Genomic DNA, 12,767 nt, shown 5'->3' with positions numbered 1-12,767 from the left:
TTCAGTAAATCGTTTCTGAGATTACAACGAGAAAAATAGGATGGGGACGTCAGGGCTTCCCGTGGGCTGGAGACCGGAGACTTTGTGTTGGTGGGTCCCTTAGGAAAAGGCGGAAAGAATTTTCCTTAAGAATTTCACAGGCATTCCAGTGGCTACCATTAGGTAACTGTAAAGATGGTGATATGAAAAGAAGCCAGGGCCCTCCCCAGAGCTTGGAAAGGCTCTGTGGATTTGCAAAAATGTCTAGGAATCCCATAATCAGAAGGCTGATGGGGGTCCAGTGGTTACGTGGGCCTCTGTACCTGCCTGCCTGATGCAGAGAAGTCTACATGTGACTCAGGTGATCCAGCTGGTTCTGGGTGTTGTTCTACAGTTGACCTCTGGGCAACTGTAAATGCTCAACCAATGTTTCTGAGTACCACCCTTCTCTTGCAAATGTTGTTAACCTGAAAACAAACTCTTTCCCATAACCCACTGGAAGTTCTTCTGTTTCCTTGACCCACTCATGCCAAACCCCAGCTGACTTACCCAACACATCATAACTTCTGTTGTGTGTCAACTACACATCAACAGGATCATTCTTAATATATGATTCTACTGCAATCAGTGCAAACAAGAGTCTGGCATAGAGGAGGGACCCAATACAATCAAGATCAATTTAATGATTCCCTAGTGTGTGAGAGATGTTGGATCTGGCAATGCAGATGGGTGGTATGAATAAGAAAGGGAAGGTCCTGACTCTCAAGGATCTCTGAATCTTCAGGGAAGTAGAAGTAGACGCCTTAGCAGACGCTCCCATGTCAGATGCTATGGGGTGCGTGGAGGGCGCTATTCACAGTGGGTGAAGGGATAGGGCGAAGCGCATGTCACCAGCACTTGGACAGAAGGCAAGGTGTCTAGGGTAGAGAGGGAACAGACAGCCAACAGCTCTCACTGCTGTTTCCCAGGGCTGAGGGGCTGGAAAGCAGAACACGATCCCCACCTTCTCTGAGGAGCCCTGGAAGAACTCAGGGTGCAGGCAGCAGCGGCAGCAAATGGTAAGAAGAAATGGTGGGAAGAAATCAGAAGAGCTTCATCTTGAGCCCTGGAAGAGTCCTTCCACCCATCACCCCATATCTTCCACCTACTCAGCGGAGTCCCTTCCCTCCTAGGTCCCATGACCTGTGCTTCATTTGACCTTTTGATGCCTCCCTAAAACCTGGAAAGTCATATTCAGTGCTTCCAGCTCCTGTTGCCTTTCTTCCTCCATCGGCTCTGATATTAGCTCAGTGAGTCTCTCACCTGGACCTCAGAGCCCGCTCTTAGCCAGGAGGGATGTCACTAGTCAGTGGTGTCAGGCCCCAAGATACCCTGATTTCCCTTCCCTGCATTCTGCCCCAGGCCTGCCCACCCTCATCATCTTTGCCGTGCCTTACCCAGTCTGTGCCCAGCACCTCCCCCATGATCTTAAGGCCAGGTGATGTGATGCAGGAGGCCCTCTACAGCATCCCTGACTAAACATGTCCACCCACTGGGAACTCATTGCCTCTTGAGTCAACTCTTTCTATTATGGCACAATTCAGTTATAAGAAACTTCTTCCCTGCATTAATGAGAAAGTTACTTTGCTGCAACTTCTATTCATTGGCTCTGGTGTGACCTTTAGGGCCACCGTGAATAAGTCTAACTCATCTTCCACAGCTTCATGGCTAAGCATGCAGACAACCAAGATTCAAGTCCCTGCTCTGCCATTCACTTGCTAGGTAGCGCTGGACGATCTCCTTACCTTCCTCGGTCTCCATTTCCTCGTCTGGAAAATGGAGGTGATAACAGCACTTACCTCATAAGAGTTATATCAAGATTGAGTGAATTAATAGATACAAAGCTCTTAAGATAGCAACTGACACATAATAAGTGCTCAGTAAATTCTATTATCTGAAGAGAGCTGTCTTATGTCCTGCTTTAGTCACTCCCTTTTTCCTTAACATCCTTTTAAAAATACACTTCACATAGCATGAGTCCTACATCCCTCCAGCCTTTGTTTATCTTCCATTTTAGTTTGATTCACACTCTCATGATGCCACCCCCACTGTAAAGTGGAGTCACTGTTCCACATGACCTGGAAGCTGTTCTTCTACTAATGTGGTGATGACTAACTTTGATGAAGCTGTATTACCCAGGGGCTCACGGTGACCTTGTGGACAGCTCAAATCCCAGGGATGAGTGCTCTAAGAAGTTCTCCCTCATCTTCTACCTGTGCAAGTGCTCCAAGCTCCTCTGCACCCTCTAGACTTTCCAGGTATGCAATCTGTATATTCTCATGTGTCACCTCCTCCCTACTCCCTAGACTCCATAGCGGCTCTTTACTTAAAAGGTGCCTAGTCTTAAAGCAGACCAGGTAATCTTCCTCTTCAACAACACCTTGCAAATTGAGCACGCGATCATTGTAGGTTTTGCTTGAGTTGTGTCTGCCTTATGGTGAACCTTTGCCTGTCTTTCTGTCCTCTGTGAAGCATTGACTTTAGCCTATGCAAGAGTAAGGTCTTATCCTTATTCTATCTATTCCTTCCACATGCTCAAGGCTCACAGGGCAGTGGCCTGGCCTGTGGTGTTTTCTATGTGTCTCACAGAGAGCAGCACGTGAGCAAATACGTGATGTAGCACCTAGGAGGACCTTGTGGTCCTGCTGCTGCTTGTGAGTCTCTGTTTCCTCTCAGCTTCCCCACTTGGGGACATCCTGTTCCTCTGGATGCTATGGATGAGGGCCCGACAGTCTGAAAGACGCCTGGCCAGGCAGGGAAGAAGTGAGTAGCTCTGACGCACCCTACAGCCCTCCCCTCTCCAAACTCTTGGCTATTTTTTTCTTTATTTTCCTTCCTGTGTTGAAAGAGCTATGGGGCCTGGACCATGGTAGGGTTTCCTGGGGACATTCCATAAATTCCTCATGGGCTGTTTCTCTGGAGAGGGTGGGGGCAAGTGGCTGGGTAAATGGGAGGCCAGCGGGAACCCGGGTGTGAAATCAGGTACCTCAAAGGAGTGTGGGTGGAAAGGAAGGGTAAGCTGCATAGAGGAGGAAGGAGGGGTATAATGAGCTCATAGCAACAGTCAAAGAGAGGACAAGAACAGTGAGAAAGAGCAGGCAACTCACAAGTTGGCACAAGCTGTGGGTGACCACGCCCCCAGCCTTGCTCTTGAACCCACTGACTTGCTTCCACAGTGACTTGTCTGCTAGGGCTCCTGTAGGGCTCAGAGAACTTGGCCAGCCTGGGTGTGTGGCTTGGAAAGATGCCAAGGAGCCCCCTGCACGTGCTGTGTGAGATGCACAGAGATACGGAGAGGATCAGCACAGGGGTCCCTTGAAGATGGGCTGGGTCATTCTTTCTTTATTCGTTCCCCATTCACCTCATGCATCCAGCCAATGCTCATTCCTTAATTCAGATCCAGGGCTAAAGAGAGTGGAGATGGTAGCCCCTGGCTGAACTCTGTAGCAAGCCTGAGCCTGAAAATGATTCCTAGCCTCCATCCCTGGGCTCCACAGCTGCTTCTTTAAGTAAAAAGGGTGCCAAGTTGGGGGTCAGGGCAAGAAGTGACTTGTCCTAGGTCTTTCTGAGTGAACAAGTCAAATTTCTTCCCTAGGAATCATTTTCCCTGCTGAGAAATGGGGGTATTGGGCAGCTATTAGGCTCTCTTAAGATTTCTTATTCTCAACAGTTTTGGAGCCCATCCCATGAGTGAGCACTTGGTGAAGCAACTAAGGAGGAAAGAGAGAATAAGTATGAAGAAAGCATGATTTTCCTCGAATAGAACTTTCGAGAGAATGAAGAAGACAAGAGACTCACACAAATAGAATCTGTACCAGCAACCAACATTGAGAGAAAAGGACAGGGGAAAGCTCTGATCACCAGCCCGTGGTGGCTTCTACTGCTCCTTAGAAAGGCTTGGTGCAATTTAGAAAAAGGTGGCCCCTTTGGGCAGAGGAACTAGGAAGAGAAAGCTCCCCACTGGGCAGATGCCTAAACCACAGAGTAGATGGCAGGACAAGGAGAGCTCAGGCTGAAGTTCAACCCCCACGAGGCCTGTTGGCCCAATGCCGTGTACCAGAAGAAATTTTCCCAACTAGATGTTGTAACCCTGGCTGAGAAGGGAAGTGGCCAGCCTCAAGGGTCCAAGAGGAGCTGTGTCCAGTAGAATAGGCCACTTTTCGATCTTAGTGAACAAACGGGACAAGTCTTTCCTGTTCCCATTTTGAGAAAGCAAACCAAAGGACTTAAGTTTGTCCCCTCTGAAATGTACTGGAAAGTCAAGACAGGGTCCACAGCCCCAGGCAGAGTAGAGCACACAGAATAAGAGTAAATAGGGTCCTCCTTTTCCAAGAACCAGAGAGTTCCGGAAGGTTCAGCACCGTCTCATAAGCCCAGAGCAGTTCTTGTCACCTTCTCTGTGGTGAAGCAGAACAAGCAGAACATGGAAATTCTTCCTCAGGCTCTCTCCCAGCCACCCTCCTTCCACATTCCAGACAGTAGCCCTCCCAGGTCTCTGAATGGATTAAGAGGAAGGAGCTCCAGGGGTAATGATGTCAACATCAAAAGGTGAGACACAGGAGGTTCTGCATGTGCGCTGACCCACAGGTGTTGGGACTAAGGAGAGGTAGCGGGAGGTAAACTGGGAAAAGGGGATTAGCTAGGAGCGGAAAGAACGTAGCTGCTATAATCCCACATAATGAACCGGATTGTGCTCCCTATCCGCGCCCTAAGAGCTTGACAAGCAGGTACATGCTCCTGGCTTCAGCTTGCTGCACCAGAGGACTCCCATGCTGCCAGCCTCAGACAGCCTGTTCCCTCCAGCTGGCAGAGGCACCCAGGGAGGCACGGGATGAAATGTCTACTTCCTCCAAACTGCTCAGATCTGAGTGAGGAGATGGGGAGGGAAAAGTCTGCGACTGCAGGAAAAGACAGACGAATGGCCTCTCGCCTGGGCTTCACGCACCATCAGAGAGTAGCAACTGTCCTTTGCCCTAGCTCTTCAGAATTCAGACCCATAATGTGCTTCAACCAACTTCTTTCAGTCCTCAAATGCTCTTGACCAGCACAATCGACTCTACAAGTCCTAGCGAGGGGTTTGTAATGTGGGCTATTCATAGCATACATACTAACAACAACAACAAAAAAAATCAGTTCTAGTTGATTTGAGAATGAGGAGTGATTTTTTTTCCTCCTTAGGCAAGGTATTGTCCCCATTTCTTGAGGTTTGGCAATACTGAAATATGTTTGTGTTCCCTAGACATCCACTGACTGATGGCCAGAGGACACAGCCAGGAGATGAGCCACAAAATTGACCCCTGCCTATCTCCCTTTCTACCCTGTTTCCCCCAAGAAAATGGAGAGGTGTTTGTAGTTAAATCTTTGCCAACAGCCACCTTCCAGAAAAGACCCTCTGCTGAGGGGCGGAAGGGCATCAGAGCAGTCAAGCTCACAGACTCTTACCTTCTTCAGTTTGCCACTCTTGGTGCCCACAAAGACCACACTGTAGCCATTGTAAACGTAGGAGGCCACGGAGGTCATACGGTCCCGACCGGTGGTGTAGAGGGTCAGCCCCTCCACTGGAGTGGAGCCTCCGAGGGGCTGATTGATGTCCAGTCCACAGAAGTTGTCATCGATGGGGACCGGCTGGAAGGGAAAGGAGTTGGCATGAAGAACAGTGAAGACATGGCAGAGTCACTTCAAATTATCCCCATTTTTAGTCGCCAGCCAGAGGCCACTCAGCCTCACACAGTCACAGGCATGGGGCTCCGGGCTGTAACACATGCTGTGAACCAAAGTTCTTCACAAACTGAGCCACAAATTTCATGCATGCTGGCTCTGGTGGCATCAGATCATGAGCAGTCATCTTCATTCACCTGGAGTCACCTGTACCCACCCTTCTGCCAGGAGAAGCAGGCTCCATTTGTAAAGTTTATTGCTTAAATTCATTTTCTTGTGATTTTAATGTCCCTGTGGACCACGCCATTCTGTGACACTCTTTCTATTTTAGACAAGGGTCTCCTCAGTGGACATTAACCCTTAAGGTAACATAAAAAAATTTCTACATCCTGGAGAGAGTTTCTCTCTCTCTCTCTCTCTTGAGAAAGCTCATGTTCCTTGAGACACATCTTGAACCACTCAACTCTCATTGCTATCTGCTACCCTGGGAATACTTGGCAACTGTCAAAATAATATTGGACACCGCCTTCTACTTTGGAACAAAGTAATCAACCAAAGCCTTAGTTTCTTCATTTGAAATAATATCTTCCCATTTTTTTTTCTCCATAGAATGATGGAGGAACAAATGAAATAATGCATTTGAAAGAATTCTGCTAAGTTATATAACCATTTCCACTATTGTACATTATAGGTTAGTGTTTGGGAAACAAAATTTAAAGATAATTTTTCCTACCACCAACCTTTTAAAGGGAGTGGTGGTGTGCTGGTATAAAGAGTATTTGTCGGGAGGGACTGGGTCATCTTTGAAAGATCACCTTCAGCAAGTAAAAAAAGAAAATCTGTGGGACACAAGTGGGGAGACCTAGATCCCTGTTCTACTGCTAACTGGCTGTGTCATCTCAGGTCAGCAGCATCCTATTTTGGAGGCATTAAAGGGACCATGAAATGAATGATTTTTAACATTTCTTTCAGATAAGGAATGAATGAATGAACGAATCAATCAACCAATCAAAGAAGGAAAAGAGGCTGCGTGCTTCCTGAGGGCAGGGCTCATGGAAGAGTTTGCATTCTCTGAACCATGCCTGGCATGAGCTGGGCCCTGATGGGTACCCTGAGACACCCCAGTTGTCTGCACCTCATAGAATCTTGTGGAAAGACTGCAGAATATGGGTCTGAAAGAGGCCTGAATCTTGGGGCAGCTGCTTCTTCCGGGTCTGGAAAGGTGGAGGAAGAAAAGAGAAGACAGAAAATGGCCATCTGGAGAAGCCCAGAAAGCCTCAAGGAGATGCTTGCCCTGTATTCCCCTCAAACGCCTTTTCTCACTCTCACCAGGGAAGAGCGGCTGACACATCACTTGTTGACAGCCTCATTTCCTTGGAATAATTGGTTTATAAGCTACAGCATGTGATTTTTTTTTTTAAGCCAGGGACTTCCCTTCCATTCTCTTCTCCATTCCCAAGGGAATACAGACTTATTTATTTCTTGTGGTTCCTTGGTGTTTTGTAGAGATCAGCTGCTCTTGCTACTAGTAGGAACGATGGAGCAGTGGTGTATTCTTTAGGACAGGAAATCAGTTTTTAGGTTAAGCATAACCTTGAACTCTGGGCAAAATGGAGCTCCCACACAGAGGAAGGAATGAGCTTCCTGGGAAGAAGACGCAGCAGTGACATGCTGGTGCCAGCCCACAAGAGATGACTGTGTGCATTTCTGCATTCAGTGACATTGTGTTGGTGCTTGAAGTCAGCCATGGTGGGAATATTTACACCATGGGAAACTGGCAAATGCTGCCAACGAGGGCTTTTTCTCCCTGCTCTGCCTGCATAGAGCCAGTTATTTACTATTTACCAGTATATCACTGGGCCAGTGATAGAAACTTCTAGCTCTCTACAAAGGCTGATGGTGTCGTCAGTCACTATCTTTTACACTATCTGTTTCTCCTTTTCATCCTACACAGTAGGCAGTAGCTGCACTGGTAAAAGTTAGCCGATCCACACTGTAGTCCTGTCTTTATTGCTACCCAGAGGCATGACCTTGATATTACATGTAGACTCTCAGCCTCAGTTTTCTCCTCTGTAAAGTACAAGGACTAGACCAGTGGTCATCAAACTTCCTTTTGGCTCCAAGTCCTTGATTTCATGACTTTGGCTTTTTTCCTGTATGTTCTCCAGAAGCTTGTAAAACTACAGAGTCTGAGCACAGTTGTAACTATTGAGAAATAAGATACCGAAGCAAAAACAAAACAAAACCCTGGTAATTGTGGATTTCTCTACATTCTTCCTGACTCTAGAATCTCTAGCTTCGTAAATGAAATGGTTTGTACTGAGGCCAAACCCCTGGGATTGGCTGGCATTTCTTTCTCTCCTCTATTTCTTTCTCAACACATTGTTAGATATTCCCAACCACCTGATGCTCCTTTACCTTTGCTCAAAATGATGAGAGCTTGAAGTATGACTTTCCTTACAGGCGGGGTGGCTAAACAGAGCTTGAACTCAAAAGTCATTTGGAAGGAACTGAATTCAAACTCCTGCTTTATTGTTTGGAGTTATATGGATTCAAGAAATTTGTGTAGTCTACTGAGTCTTTGTTTTTCCATCTGAAAAATGGAGATGAGAATTCTTGCTTGGTAGAGTCATTGTAAAAATGAAGTGAGCTAACACATAAATGGCCCAGCACAGCCTTTAGCATATGGCTGTTATTCCACGAGTGACAATCCCTTTCCTCACACCTTTTCTGAAGGTAAAGCTCAAATTCTTGACCTGAAAGTTCGATGGTAGTTCAGAGATCATTTAAAGCTAAATTCTGGGATTACAGAATCTCTGGTTGATATTTAGCCCCGTCAAAGACCACCAAAATACCTCTGGATCCCCAGTTCTGGGTTGCTTTTGATAAGACAGACCTGTAAGGGACACTTCCTCTTGCATACCTGCTGTTAAGGCCACACCTAGAAGGTATGACCCAGAGGCTGAGGGGTGGAAGGTGAGGGGCTATTCTCTCTGAGGTTTCTGGTCCCTCTGCCGTTACCTCTCTACCACTGCCTTTGCTGTCCTTTGGTCACTAGCCCGGGCTTGTCTCTCTGCACCACCACTGGAGCAAAGCAGGGTGTCGTCTTCCTCTTTCCTCTGGCTCAGAAGCATGCAGGAATCAGCGGTTTCCTCCTGACAAGACCCACTCTGGATTATGGGAACCTGGCTGGACTCTGCATGGAATTAACCCTTGCATCTCCTCTCTGCTTCTCCTGATAGGTTAGGGACATTGATCATAACGTTTCAGTTGGAGATTATCTGGTCCAGCTTCCTCATTTTATAAAAGTAAGATAAGTAAGCAAATAACTGGCTCTTTATTATTATGATTAGAATTAATAATCATAGCTGCCCACTTGTTAAATAAATGCTCATTATGTGCAAGGTATTGTACTGTGCATTTTATGGGCATTTTCTCTTTGATCCTCATAATAACCATGAAAAGGGGGTAATATTATTTCTATTTTGAAGATGAAAAAAAATTATGGCTCAGACCAGGTACCTAACTTGCCCAAGATCACATAGGGCATAAGTGGTAAAAGTAATTTTTAATCTCATCTGCTGGACTTCAAAGCCTATTGCCTTAACCCTTATCCTAGAGGATCGAACACATTAAGAGAGGAACAGAAGCCTAGCTGGGACCTGGTCTTATTCTTTCTCCAGAAGTGGGTTTTGGATGTAATAGCAGGCACCCTCAATTCCAAGTACTCAGAAGACAGTTGTGTGCCTCAGTCTCAGGTTATTTCTCCAGCTGTAGATGCAGAGACCAAAGCCCTTTGCACAGAAAACTATTTTTAGCACTTGACATACCCTCCAACTGTTAACTAACATGCCAGGCATGGTGTTAACGTTGTCATATATTTTCTCATCTGATCATCCCATGAGATGGACAACATGCTCCCCATTTCACAGATCAGAATCTAAAGATGTTAAAGTTACTTTTGAAGCAGGAAATAGAACAGATAAGATTTGAACCCTGGTTTTGGTTACAGAAGCCCAAACCCTTGATCACTACATTTTGTCAGTTTCCCCCCCGCCCTCTCTTTCTCTATCCCTTTCTCTCACTAGATTATGAGATCTGAGAGAGTGGTGATCATGTTTTTTTTTTTTTTTTTTATGTTTGCATCTCCAGTACCTAGAACAGTGCCTGGAACTCAGATGATTTTCAATACCCTTTGTTAAATGGATGGAAAGATGGTAGATGAATGAATGATAGAAGGGTATAGAGATGGAGAGAAGGAAGGTTACAGGAAGGGAGGGAAATAGGAGAGATGGATGAATGGATGGATGGACAGATTAAGAGATTAAGGGAAGCAGAAAGGGAAGAGAAATGGAGAGATGGAGGATAGATGAATGGAGAGAGAGAGAGGGAAGGGGGAATGGATGGATGCAGGGATAAGTGGATGGAAGGGACGGTGGATCACTTTAATGGTAGCATCCTGACTCTCTGACAAGTGCTTTATTTATTTGTTTGTTTGTTTATTTTTGTCTCTGATTTTCTTGTCTCTGCTGTCTTTATGTTTAAATCTTGAGGACAGCCTTCTCATCCTTTACACGGACTCCTGATTTTTCTTTTTCAGTTTTCAAGCTATCTAGTTTGATTTCTTTCCTTCTCCTCTGACTCAGCTACCCAGTGCCCCCTCACTTGGCCCCCACGGTGGCCTATTGCCTGCATGTACACATGGGGTCTCATTCCCTCTGTCCAGCCTCACCTACTGCTCTCTCTTACTTAGCTAATCTGGCTGCAGTGGCCTCCTTGCAAACACTCCAGACATGTCCTGAATTCTTTTACTTGCCACCCCCTCTCTGGAACACTTTCCCCAATACTTGCATGGCTCCCTCTCTTCCCTTGCTCCGTGTTTGAGGATTCTCAGTGGGTCAATCCTCTCAGCTAATTACTTTCTCCCTCTCCCTTGTTTGATTTTTTTCCCCCCTACAGCAATGATCATCATTTCGCAGACTGCAAATTTATGTGTTACATCTTGTTCTCTAGTAGGTAAGCTTCATGAGGGCAGGGAGCTTGATTGTACGGCTCACAAGCACATAAAACAGCACCTGGAATATACTTGGAATTATTTAATGAACTGACAAGTCCCAAGTATCTGGGGTAAGCAAGACCTTGGGTTATGGGTTTGATACTACTTGATAATCTGAGCCTAACAATCTTTCTCATTTATAGCCCCTGGAAGTTTGGAAAAGGGGTTTGCAGAGGGACATGGAAAGCAAAGGCAGAGCCCCATGGTGAACAATGGGGAGCAGAGGGGAGGGGGCACCTCCTTACCGCTTTGGTGCACTGCACATCTTTCCCCAGCAGCCAGTTGAGCTCCAAATTGCCCTCGCCCTGGTAGCAGGACTGCAGGCGCTCCTTGATCTGCAAGTTGATGGCCCGGATGGGGAAGGCACAGAGGGCGGAGTCATCGGGTGGATGGTGATACTGCTTCTGCCCTTTGGAGAAGATGGCGAAGAGCACATCATCCTGGCTGCTGATGTTGAAGGCCTGGGCTAGCGCATCCCCGGGCTTGGCGAGGTAAGCAGCCTGCAGGAGGCGGTATTCCACCCCTGCACGTGTGCAGCCGAAGGGCAGAGACACGTAGGAGTGGAACTTGGGGTCATCCTTGCAAAGACGCACGATACGGGAAGTGTAGAAGAGGTCCCCGGCGGAATTGATGGCCACACCCTCGGGGGTCTCGGGCTGGACAGTGAGAAAGTAGACGAAGCCCCCACTGGCGAAGCCATAGATGTAGAAGATGTCAAAGTGGGAGACCAGGGCTAAGGTGTCAGAGGGGATCTTAATGAGGGAGGAGACAAAATCGCTGTGGAGCTCATAGTCCAGCATGGCCGAGGACTCAGGGTCGCGGGGCAGCTTCCGGCTGGACAGCGTCGGGAAGTAATCCTGCTTGCCGTCCACCGCCGTGCCGATGAAGAGCTTGCCGTCCTCCCCCTCGGAGCGCACTATCACTCCGTACATGGTGCCGGTCTTGTTGACGCTGGACAAGTAGTGCTCCTTCTTGTGGGATGGCTCCACCAAGATGAAGAGGTCATCCAGACGCAGCAGCTTGCAGACGCCCTGGTAGAGGCTGCCACAGGCCAGCAGGCGGTTCTCGGAGTAGTCGATAATGAGCAGCTTGTTGACGTTGTTGGTGAGGGTGAGCACCTCGCTGCAGGGCTGCACAATCAGGGGCGGGTAGCAAGACTTGTTGTCCTCCTCCGGCCCTGTCTTGTGAGCCACCTGGATGGTCAGGTTGCCCGTTAGCTTGTAGACCCGGTTGATGGCCCCCACATACACCGCCCCTGTCCCGCGGTGCACAGTCAAGTGATTGAAGGTCCAGTCTCGGTTCTCCGAGTGGAAGGTGCTGAACTGAGGCATGCCGGCTGCTGGGGGGGCCAGCAGCACCCAAACCACTGAGAGTAGGACCACAGACCGGCTATCAATCTGTGAGGCCCATGGCCAGGGCCTCCTCTGTTCCATCCTGAGAGGGGCAGAGTGGAGGAGACCACTCCTCCGTGTTCTTCTACTCCACTTTCCTGGCTTGGTCCTCACATGGTTCTGGAAAACACAAGGCAGAGTGAGTGGTCAGACTGACAATAAGTTGCAGGGGAAGTGAATTGGATTGCTTGACCCAGGGTCCCAGCCCTGGCTAGCTCTATGAGTCTCTTCCTTCTGTATGTCAGTTTTTCTATTTTTAACATACTTTTTCCCTCTTAGGGATGTTCAGGGAATCCTATTATCTATTTTGGTCTCCAGCCTTTACGCTGTAAAATACTTTTTTTTTTTTTAACTTTACAAAGCATCTCTATTTCTGTCCTCTGAAGACATCGTTTTATCTCTCAGAGAGGTTAAAAGACTGCTTAAGTTCACCCAGCCAGTCAATGCCCATGTCAAGACTGAAGCCAGTTTTCCCCACCCAATTGTCAGGTCTTACCCCAGGCGAGCAGGCATCTCTCCTGGTTTTTAAAAGCTTGTTAGGAAGCCCTCCTCCCTCCTGTTCTCCTAAGAGTCTGATATCACAAATAAAATTCCTTCTTATTTCAGACTCCCATTGCCTCACACTGCTGTGCTTTTTTACTTTC

The 12,767-nt window shown here is 47.5% G+C and overlaps 1 protein-coding gene across 1 annotated transcript in view; it reads right to left on the bottom strand.

Annotated features, from left to right (window-relative positions):
* Plxna2 (plexin A2) overlaps window positions 1-12,263 on the bottom strand; it is a 178,777-nt gene extending 166,514 nt beyond the window's left edge. Inside the window, exons 1-2 of the mRNA XM_048809011.1 lie at window positions 10,978-12,263; window positions 5,461-5,643 (exon numbers count right to left, since the gene is read on the bottom strand). Of these exons, the coding sequence (XP_048664968.1) occupies window positions 5,461-5,643; window positions 10,978-12,165 (1,371 nt within the window). The 5' untranslated portion in view covers window positions 12,166-12,263. The remainder of the gene's footprint in view (window positions 1-5,460; window positions 5,644-10,977) is intronic.
* Window positions 12,264-12,767: the final 504 nt, after the last annotated feature.

Source organism: Marmota marmota, unplaced genomic scaffold (assembly GCF_001458135.2).
Source record: "Marmota marmota marmota unplaced genomic scaffold, marMar, whole genome shotgun sequence".
NCBI classification, from domain to species: domain Eukaryota; kingdom Metazoa; phylum Chordata; class Mammalia; order Rodentia; family Sciuridae; genus Marmota; species Marmota marmota.
Note: the sequence above shows the minus strand (reverse complement) of the source record. Positions and strands in the feature narration are given on the sequence as shown.